The sequence below is a fragment of the Phaseolus vulgaris genome, chromosome 8 (assembly GCF_000499845.2).
Source record: "Phaseolus vulgaris cultivar G19833 chromosome 8, P. vulgaris v2.0, whole genome shotgun sequence".
NCBI classification, from domain to species: Eukaryota; Viridiplantae; Streptophyta; class Magnoliopsida; order Fabales; family Fabaceae; genus Phaseolus; species Phaseolus vulgaris.
Genome location: NC_023752.2, coordinates 30062235 through 30073410, shown reverse-complemented (window position 1 = coordinate 30073410; position 11176 = coordinate 30062235). Strand labels below are relative to the sequence as shown.

The window sequence follows — 11176 nt, the reverse complement described above, 5'->3', positions numbered from 1 at the left end:
TTTTTACGTACAATACTTGAATCCAATATCTTATTAAGGAAAACGGAAGTTTGTTCCACTCCGATTATATCTTATTTAGACAAGAAATATTTTCCTTAATGGTTTCTTACATATGAAAACTGATGAAAGGAGGTGGAAAAAAAACATGAATTGCTTCATCTCTGAATTAACAGGAAGGATAGGTAAAAGGGTAATTTATCTTTTTTAAAAATATGAATAATATATTATTCTATGCTAAAATTTATAATTTTTTGATAGATTAGATTGCATGACATTTATATTATTATCGCTCAAAATATTACTTTACTTTTATTTGTGCTAAAATACGCACTATTATATGTAATAAAAACTAGTTTGTATATATTTAAAAGAGGGCGAATTGTTGTTTTATAACTTTTCTTATATTTTTCCAGAGAACTTAGAAAACTTTTCTTGTTAAATAAAAAATTTGAGTTTTAATAAAATCATGATATATATCTATTGGGCTTAGTCCTTTTTGCAGTTTTCTTTCTATTGGGCCCTCTTGTTTTAGGCTCATTTTCGTTTGTTTATATATACCTATTAGTTGTATACTTTACAATAATGAAAATAAGACAATGTTCATCATCTATCTCTTTGGTTATTTCGTAACGTCTTCTCTTCATAGTTAAACGTGCCTCTTGGTCTTTAGTTGCTTTTTTTTCACTATACAAATTCAACATTTAAGTGGGTGTAAATATCACTTATGAGACGGTTTTGTAAAATTGAATAAGAGGTATTCTTAAAATCCACTCTTTAGTAAAGTACCCAAGTCATTTAGAGTCCATTCTAGTGAGAGTCTATTGTGTTTATCCGGCCAGTCGCTATCGTGTGTTATTGATCCATCCATAAATATATAGTCGCATGCACGAGTTGAAGGGTCTCGACGTGAGGGAGGTGTGTATTGGAGATCACATATCGACTATAGTAGATGCAAATCTCACTTTATGAGTCGATTTTGTAAACTTGAGTTAGGTTTAAAGGACACTCTTTAATATTCAAAAGTAAAAATAAGAAATAACAAATAGAAAGAATATACTAAGATTTTATATTAATTTGAGTCTACTTAATTAATTTTATATTTAAATCACCTTAACTTGAGAGATGCTGAAAAAAAATAACCTTAGAGAGAAATCATTTCCATTATCTTGATAATCTCCAAGGTGGGCAAAAAAACCAAATTACAAAATCCAATCCATAATTATCCAAATCCATATTAGTTTTGATCCATTTAAATGGATTTATCTCAAATCCAAATCCATATTTTTGGATTTTAAATCCAATCCATTTAATTGGATATGGATTAGATATGGATTGGATACATTTTTGGATTATCCAAATTGTATTTTGGGTTGGATTTTGACTTGGCCCGATCCAGGTTGAGGCAAGACAATTCAGGCCTAGGTTGAGCAAAGTTGACCCAAGTCCACGTCGAGTTGAGTCGTCCGGGCCCAAGTCGAATTGAGTCGGTATGGACCAAAGTCAAGCCAAGTCATTTCGGACCAAAGTCGAGCCGAGTCATTTCGGGCCAATGTCGAGCCGAGCAGGCCCGGGCAAAAGTCAAGCCAAGCAAAGCCGGGACGATGTCGAGTCGTCTGGGCCCAGGCTGATGTCGAGTCGCTTGGGTCGATATCGAGCCGAGCGAGCCCGGGCTGATGTTGAGACGAGCGGGCCCGGACGGATGTCGAGCTGAGCGGGCCTGGGCCGATATATAGTCATTCTAGCTTGGGCCGATGTTGAGTCATGAGGGTCGGGGCCAATGTCGAGTCGTTCAGGGCCGGGCCAATTTTGAGTCGTTCAGGGCCGTGCCGATTTTGAGTTGTTCAGGGCCGGGCTGGTGTCGAGCCAAGCGGGCCCAAATCGATGTCGAGCCGAGCGGGCCCGGACCGATGTCGAGGCAAGCGGGCTCAGGCTGATGTTGAGGCGAGCAGGCCCGGGCCGATGTCGAGGCGAGCAGGCCCGAGCCAATGTCGATGAGAGCGGGCCCGGGCCGATGTCGAGTTGTTCGGGCCTAGGCCGATGTCGAGTCATTCGGGCCAAGGCCAATGGCTCGGGCTCGGGCTGATGTCGAGTCTTCCGGGTCGAGGCAGATGTCGAGTTGTTCGAGCCCGAGCCGATGTCGAGTCGTTCGGGCCCGGACCAATGTCGAGTCATTCGGGCCCGGATCCATGTCAAGTCGAGCGGGCCCAGGCTGATGTCGAGTCGTTCGGGCCTGGGCCGATGTCGAGTCGTCCAGGCCCAGGCTGATGTCGAGTTGTTCGGGCCCAAGCCAGTGTTGAGTTGTTCGGACCCAGGCCGATGTCGAGTCATTCAGGCCCGAGCCGATGTATAGTCGTTCAGGCCCGGGCAGATTTCGAGTCGTCTGGGTTGGGGCCGATGTTGAGTTGTCCAGGCCCGAGCCGATGTCGAGGTGTCTGCGCCTGGACCGATGTCGAGTCGTCCAGGCCCAGGCCGATGTCGAGTCGTCCGGGCCCAAGCCGATGTCGAGCTGTCTAAGTCGGGGTCGATGTAGAACCGAGTTGGTCTGCGTCCAGGTTGAGTCGGCTTAGGTCCAGTTCGAGCCAAGTTAGTCTCTATTCATATGAAAATGGATTTAATGTAATTGACAAAGTGGATTTAATATAATTAATAAAGTGAATTCAATCTATATTCAATCCACTTTAAATGGATTTAAAAAAAATCCAAATATATTTGATCTAGTTAAAGTGGATATGGATTTTAAATCCAATCCATTTATTTGAATTTTTATTATATAGATTGGATTTTGGAAAATCTAATCCATGCCCACCCCAGATGATCTATATTAAAATCATAGATGATCTATATTAAAATCATACTTGACATATGAATATATAACCACAGAAGATGTGAATTAAATATCTCAAACACTTCCAAAGATATCATTCAATGCAAAAACCTATTGCACAAGCACAATAAAAAGGTGTAGAAAGCACAAATAGTATTAGAAAGAAATGACATGGTGTGAATGATATCCAACAAATTTAGATAAAAAAAAATATATACAACAAAGTCATCAAAATTCCTTTCAATGAAAACTTTCATAAAATACGCAAAAAAATATGCTTAATGAAATGGCTCTGATACCATATTACAAAGTGGACTTTAAGCCTAACTCAACCCCATAAAATCGGCTCATAGGGTTGAGGTTTGCACCCACTTATATACAATGAAAGGATCTAATCTCTAGTCGATGTGGGATCTCCAACACACCCCCTCACGCCGAGACTGCCAACTCGTGCGTGAGACTATATATTATGGGTGGTCCGATAGCGGTCCGATAGCGGGTGGCACGATAGACCCAACACAAACACTCGCTAGGATAGGCTCGAAATGGCTCTGATACCATATTACGAAGTGGACTTTAAGCCTAACTCAACCCCATAAAACCGGCTCATAGGGTTGAGGTTTGCACCCACTTATATACAATGAAAGGATCTAATCTCTAGTCGATGTGGGATCTCCAACATAGTAAAAAGTTTAATAACAAGATTAACAAAAAAATTATTGCAAATAATTTGTAGAAAAATATTTCAGAGAAAGCTACATCTATTATATTTAATGATAATTGGTTATATTATGTGAAACACAACCATTAGTTTCATAAGAAAGATATTCAAAAACTTTAATTTTAACTAAGAAGGAATGTTACAATATAATTGCTCAAAAGGTGTTTGACTTCACCACAACAAATATCACTAGGCAATAATATAAAATCATGGCCTAAATGTTTTCCACTGTGGTCGAGGTGGGTCTCCCCATTTATAATAAGCAATGTCTTTTAGTAAGAGAACAATTTTAAAAACATTATTTTCACAATAGCCATTGTTTTCTTTCTACCTTATTTTTAAAATGGTTTATGCCACAACTATATATCTCTTGAATTTAGGTTTAAGCTACATTTATTAAACTATTGCTTTATGAAAAATATTTTCTTTTAATTTTACATAAATTGTTCATACAAAAGTTCAAGATGGAAAGATGGAAACAATAAGTATATAAGTGTTATTTATGCCTTCAAATCTCAACATTACACAACTAAGACCATGAAATTTTAAGTGTGGACAACACTTTAGACAACATATATAGACTAAAATAAATATAATTGAATCCATAATAAACATTTCATACACAAATTTCATTGTTAGTGATGAAAATCCATCCAGTCTCAAAATATTTGGCTAAGAAGATTGGAAGAAGAAAAAGGAGCTCAAAAGACTCTCATCTCAGGAAAAATTAATTGTTGTCTACTCTTCCATTTTTCTCTAGTTTTATAAACATTATATAAAGTAATATAGGCTTCATTTTGGGCTTGTATTTGGGTCATTTTCTTGGGTCAATTTTCATGGGTCGTGTATTGGGCCAATTAGAGTAGTGTGTAAATAGAAAAAGAAAAAGTCTAGCTAGAGTTACAATTAGGCCTCCTTGGACCCAATGCAACTCTAAGCTATCTAGGGTGCACAAATAAATACTAGAGTGCAAATAGAAAGCATGGAATGGCAAGGAAGGCATGAAGGTCCACATGTCATCCCCTCAATGGAGAGGATTCCCACCAATGCCAAAAGACCATTTGTCTTCATGGGAATGGAGAGGATTCTCTTCAGTTAGAGGATGACACTTGTCAACCTCTAATTTAAGAGGATTTGCTCCAATTAGAGAGAGTCACTTGTCCTTCTATGAGTTGAGAGTTTTTAGGGTTAAAGCTTGCACCTTGGTTGCCCGTAGCACTATAAATACAAGTGCTAGCCCCCTTGTAAATTAGCTTTGAATAGACTATTGAATTGCTACCAAATTTCAGCCTCAACAAGTCTCTTAGCTCACACCTTACTAGCCTTATTTCTAAGTGTTTTAGCATGGAACCTCTTAGGAGTTGACCTAACCTCTCTTAAGCTTCATTATCATTCTCCATACACCAATACTTCATGGTTTCTTTCACTTATTTTAGCCACCCAATCCCACCAAATTCTGCACCTCAAAAATATAAAATAAAAGACTCATAGCAATGCAAGCTAGGATCACATCAATTAGTGTTCAAAATACATGATAAAAAGAAGTTGTCTTGAAGTCATAACAATAAGGATCAAGCTATCAAAATTAAAACTACAAACATAGAATTGTTTCTTTACTACATAGCAAAAAATCATTCTTCTGCAATATTTTTTTCATTGTCTTCATTATCTTTAAGTTGCAAAAAATACAAAATATATAGTGTCAAATTTTCTAGCATCTCCCTTCATTAACATCATCGTATCCATATATATCACTAAACTTACTTTAACATGCATGAATAGTACCATATGATTGACATTCAAATATGATTATCTATGTGTTTATATCTCCTTGATCCAAGAAAAAAAAATGAAAATTCAAGGATGAAACAAAGTAATTTTGACAAGAACTTCATATACTGATGTGAAGCAAACTTATGTTCATTAAGCTTTGGGAGTTCATTTGGGTGAGTTTTACATACATGCCATGTTTGAAAAGAAAATTTGGAGATGAAATGATTTGTTTGAAAATCCTCTTAAAGGTGAAAACCTTTAGGAGGTTTTTGAATATCATTCATAAATTTTTTTTTTATCAAAGATGTCAAGTATTTAGAATGATTAAGGGATGAAAAAGATAAGGACGAAGAATAACTATGAGGTGCAGTTTGTATTTTTGGTCAACATTATTGTTTTTACTGCGTGAGGTGAGATGATGAAACCCATTTTGTCTTTTGTTTCTTCATCCTTTTCATTTTCTTCTTTGGTTTTCATTTCTAATTGGTCCTCGTTAAGTTCTTTGGGAGAGAGGGGTTTTAATATAATCTTATGCCCTTGGAAGTAGAAAGAAATCTTATTGGTATGGCCATCATGTAAAATTTTTCTATCATATTGCTAAGGCCTTCCCAATAGAATATGTGTTAACATTACATAAAACTTCATCTTTATATTTTCCTATAGAAAAAGTTATGAGGACTTGTTTATTAACCATAATTTCCCCCTTTTCACTAAGCCATTATAGTTTATAGGGCTTTGTATGAGAGATAGTGGGTAATCCAAGCTTCTCCACTACTCTTGTACTTGCCACATTAGCACAACTACCTCCACCTATGATCATGGAACATAACTTGTTGATAAGACATCAAGTGTGAAAAATATTTTCTCTTCGAGTTTCATTAAAAGTTTTTTTGAATAATACCCAACATTCACCTTACCACCAATAAGCCACATTCACAAGGTATCTCACATTCATCTTCACTAGGGGTTTTGGAAGGGGTAAGGGAGGTAGACTTAGAAGATTAATCACTATGATCACTTACTACTATCACCCCTTTTACCATCATGGTTCTTTTGTTAGGGCAATTTGTTGTGATATGACCAAAACCTAAATATTTGAAACATTTTTTATTTGAGGTTTTGGTTGGCGATTTAGTTCTAGAAGGGGAAGAGTTTTCTTTAGAAGTTTGTGGGGTGGATTCTTTAGAAGAATTGGAAGGAATATCCTGATTGTGAAATTTATTTTTATCCTTCCAAGATGAGTTGTAAAATCCATCATTATGAGTATGTTTGAAAGAGGTTTTCCGTAAAAGTTGTGATTCAACCTTGACGGCTAGGTGAACCAATTTTTTCAAAGATGTATACTCATAAAGTTCTACAACATTTTGAATTTCTCTTCTTAATCCACTCACAAATCTAACTATCTTTGACTCTTCACTTTCATGCATATTGATTTTAATCAAAGTAACTTCTAAATCTTTGAAATATTCATCCATACTTCTAGGTCCTTGATGAAGTCGTTGGAGTTTCAACAAGAGTTCATTCCTATAATGAGGAGGAACAAACTGCGCGCGCATGCATAACTTAAAATCGTTCCAAGAGACCATGGTTAACCTCTTGTTTAGCCCAATTTCCATTACAAGTTGATGCCACCATCGCATGACATAATCCTCAAATTCTAGGGAAGCTAACTCAATCTTTTGGTCCTCTTTGACCTCATACACATTAAACATTTGTTCTACTTTAGTTTCCCATCCCAGGTAAATGTTTGGGTCATTATCCCCATTAAAACTAGGTAATTTAATGAAAGGCATGGTCTTCTTTGGTTGTTGATGTTGGTGATGATGGTGCCTAGCTTCAAAATTTTGAATTCTCCAATCATCTTCTTCTTGGCTTCCATACTCCATGTAATGTCTAGTGGCTTTTCTAGACTCCCATCTCTGTTCTCGGTTTTGTCTCTCTTATCTATCCTCTAGCCTTTGCATCCTTTCAACTAGTTCCCTTATGTCTTCTTCCTCTTGCACCAAGCTCCTTTTGGTCTCCTCAAGTTCCACCAAAAGGTGTGCCATTTGAGGAGAGGATGGTTTGGAAGATTCCCCTGAAGATAAGTGATGCATAATTGTGCACAACAAGACAAAATATTAGTTTGAACAACAAATAATGCACTCACTCATGTGGATCACTAGGCTATTTAGTAAATGATGGAAAAATGTTAAATTCACTCAAGAAAGGTTTTTTTTGTTTGTTAGATATTATTAGATATAATTAGATATTATTTGATATTATGAGATATTATAGATATTGTTAGATATCTCATATTTATGTAATGGGCTTAGCCCATATGTTTCTTTTTCCTATATAAACATAACCCTATGTGTTCAATATACACAAGGGATTTACCCTATTCTTTCTTTTCCTTTAATATGGTATCTAGAGCATAAGGTTAGAGTTTAGGGTTTAGGGTTCAATTTTTATTGGTGAATCCACTATTCACTGGAATTTTCCAGCCACCACCCCCACTGTCTCGTCGTACCCGCCTCCGGACCTTCGCCGGACCTTCGTCGGACCTTCGCCGGAACTTCGCCGGACCTTCGCCGGACCTTCGCCGGAGACACCGCCGGAATCGCTGTCGGAGCCTTCATCTTTGTTGCTCCCGCCAATTAACCGGTGACTGGATTTGTCCTTATCTTTTATGGCTTCTTCCGCTTCCGCTGCCACTATGGCTTCTTCTTCAATCATTATGCCGGATTCATCTATTTATACTAATTACGTCAATGTTCATCTTTCCATTGACAAATTGGATGGAACCAATTATGACATTTGGGCATCAGATATTAAATTATGGCTTAAGAGTCAAGGTTATGTTGATCATCTTACTCATCCTACTCTTGCTGAAAATGAGGTTGTTCGTTGGTCGAAAATTGATGCTCAATTATGCATTGTTATCAAATCGACCATTCACTCATCTTTAAAACAAATTTTTCGTACCTATGAAACATGTTCAGAAGTTTGGGAACAAGCAAAATTATTGTACACCAATGATACTCAACGTCTTTATGGTGTGTGTCAAAATCTTCTCACAATTGTTGCTCCCAAACATCTTGATGGTACAATGGCAGAATATCTAGGTAAACTTCATGCTCTTCTTCATGATTTTAATGAGTTATTACCTCCTGCCTCTACTCCTTCTCAAGAACTAGAACAAAGATCCAAGTTCTTCATGTTATTGGGTTTACATGGTCTTCCTGATGATTATTCTCACGTTCGTGATCAAATTTTGGGATCTCCTATTGTGCCCAATTTTACTTCCACTTGTTCTACCCTTTTGCGCGTGCCAGGTAAACACACCGCTGATATAACGTCTCATGTTGATGACTCTTCTGCTTTAGTATCTCAGCATAATGATCGTACTCGCCCTCACAAGCCGGGCAAAGGGCGTCACAAGTGTGACCATTGTGGCAAACTTGGCCACAAAATTGACAGATGTTATGCCTTACATGGTCGTCCTCCTAGATCTGTTGCGGTTGCTCAAATTGCCCCTGTGCAACCTTCTACCATGGACCATACTTCAATTGATACCCCAAGCCAGCCTGCTATTTTCAATGAATTTCTTAAATGGTATGAGGATCGTCAGAACCCTAGTTCCACGGCTTCTGTTGCACATTCAGGTACATCTTTTGTTGGCCTCACTCACTCCACTTCCCATGGCCCTTGGGTTCTAGATTCAGGTGCCACTGATCACATTACTGGTAATAAATCTTTTTTCTCTTCCCTATCTACTACGGGTTATTTACCTTCAGTTACCATGGCCAATGGATATAGGGTACCATCACATGGTGTTGGTACTATTAATCTTTTTTCATCTTTATCTATTGATAATGTTCTTTATGTCCTTGGGTCTCCATTTAACTTATTATCCATTAGTCGTCTCACTCGTTCCCTTGACTGTGTTATCTCTTTTACCAAAGATTCTGTTACTTTACAGGACCGGAGTTCGGGACGGATGATTGGCACCGGATGTGAGTCTCATGGACTTTATCAACTACAGATCTCTGCACATGTTGGCGCAATTGTGGATTCTCCATCTCTCATTCATGCTCGGTTGGGTCATCCTAGTCTTGCCAAGATGCAACAGCTTGTTCCAAGTTTGTCTAATGTGTCTACTTTATCGTGTGAGTCGTGTCAGTTAGGGAAACACATTCGTAGTTCTTTTCCTCTTAGTGTCTCACAACGTGCTTCGTCTCCTTTTGCCTTAGTTCACTCTGACATTTGGGGACCAAGTCGTATTAAGTCTAATTTAGGATTTCAGTATTTTGTTACTTTTATTGATGATTATTCAAGATGTACTTGGGTATTTTTAATGAAAAACCGTTCTGAGTTGTTTTCTATATTTCAAATATTTTACAATGAAATTAAAAATCAATTTGGAATTTCCATCCGAATTTTGCGCAGTGATAATGGACGCGAGTATCTTTCTCATTCTTTTAAAAATTTTTTGGCTTCTCATGGTATTCTTCATCAAACTTCATGTGCTTATACACCTCAACAAAATGGGGTAGCTGAGCGCAAGAATAGACATCTTGTTGAAACAACTCGTACTATTTTAATCCATGGTGATGTTCCTCAGCGTTTTTGGGGTGATGCTGTTCTTAGTGCATGTTATCTCATTAATCGCATGCCATCTTCAGTTTTAGATAACAAAATTCCTCATTCTATTTTATTTCCACATGACCCTCTCCACTCTTTACCTCCCAAAGTTTTTTGGGTCCACATTTTTGTTCATAATTTTAGTCCTGGTCTTGATAAATTATCTCCTAAGTCACACAAATGTGTCTTTTTAGGGTTCACTAGATCACAAAAAGGATATAAATGTTTCTCACCGTCTTTAAACCGTTATTTTATTTCAGCAGATGTCACCTTCAGTGAATCTTCCCTTTACTTTAAGTCTTGTCCTTCTCCTTCAATTTCTTCATCTAATCAAGTTAATATTCCTCTTGTTGTGCCTAGTGCACCTAACAATTCACCACCGCCGCCAACTCTTCAGGTGTATAGTCGTCGTCAACCGTCTCATCGTCCATCAGCAGACTCTATTCGGGTGCCAACACCTCATCCCCCTCCGGCTCCTATAGTTGAACCTCCGACTGTTGAACCTGATCTTCCTATTGCTATCCGTAAAGGTATACGTTCTACTCGTAATCCCTCTCCACATTATACTGCTTTGAGTTACCATAGACTATCTCAACCTTTTTATACCTGCCTTTCGTCTATTTCTTCTGTATCCATTCCAAAATCTGTAGGTGATGCCTTAGCCCATCCTGCTTGGCGTCAGGCCATGCTTGATGAAATGAATGCGCTTCAGAATAATGGAACTTGGGAACTTGTTCCTTTACCATCTAGGAAATCTGTTGTTGGTTGCAGGTGGATTTTTGCTATCAAAGTTGGTCCTGATGGTACTATTGATCGTCTCAAAGCTCGTCTTGTGGCTAAGGGTTATACCCAAATTTTTGGTTTAGACTATGGTGATACTTTTTCTCCAGTAGCAAAGATGGCCTCTATTCGCTTATTCATAGCTATGGCTGCTCTTCAACAATGGCCTCTTTATCAACTGGATGTTAAAAATGCTTTTCTTAATGGGGATTTGCAGGAAGAAATTTATATGGAGCAACCTCCCGGTTTTGTTGCTCAAGGGGAGTCTTCTGGATTGGTATGTCGTCTTCGCAAATCCTTATATGGTCTCAAGCAGTCTCCTAGGGCTTGGTTTGGAAAATTTAGCAATGTTGTTCAACAATTTGGTATGACTCGCAGTGAAGGCGATCATTCAGTTTTTTATCGTCACTCGAGTGCTGGGTGTATCTATCTTGTAGTATATGTTGATGACA

General features: G+C 37.9%; 1 protein-coding gene across 1 annotated transcript; it reads right to left on the bottom strand.

Annotated features, from left to right (window-relative positions):
* Positions 1–6319: 6319 nt before the first annotated feature.
* LOC137824912 (uncharacterized) lies at positions 6320–7204 on the bottom strand. Its single transcript, XM_068630591.1, has one exon. It carries the CDS (start codon positions 7202–7204, stop codon positions 6320–6322), a length of 885 nt encoding a protein of 294 aa, XP_068486692.1.
* Positions 7205–11176: the final 3972 nt, after the last annotated feature.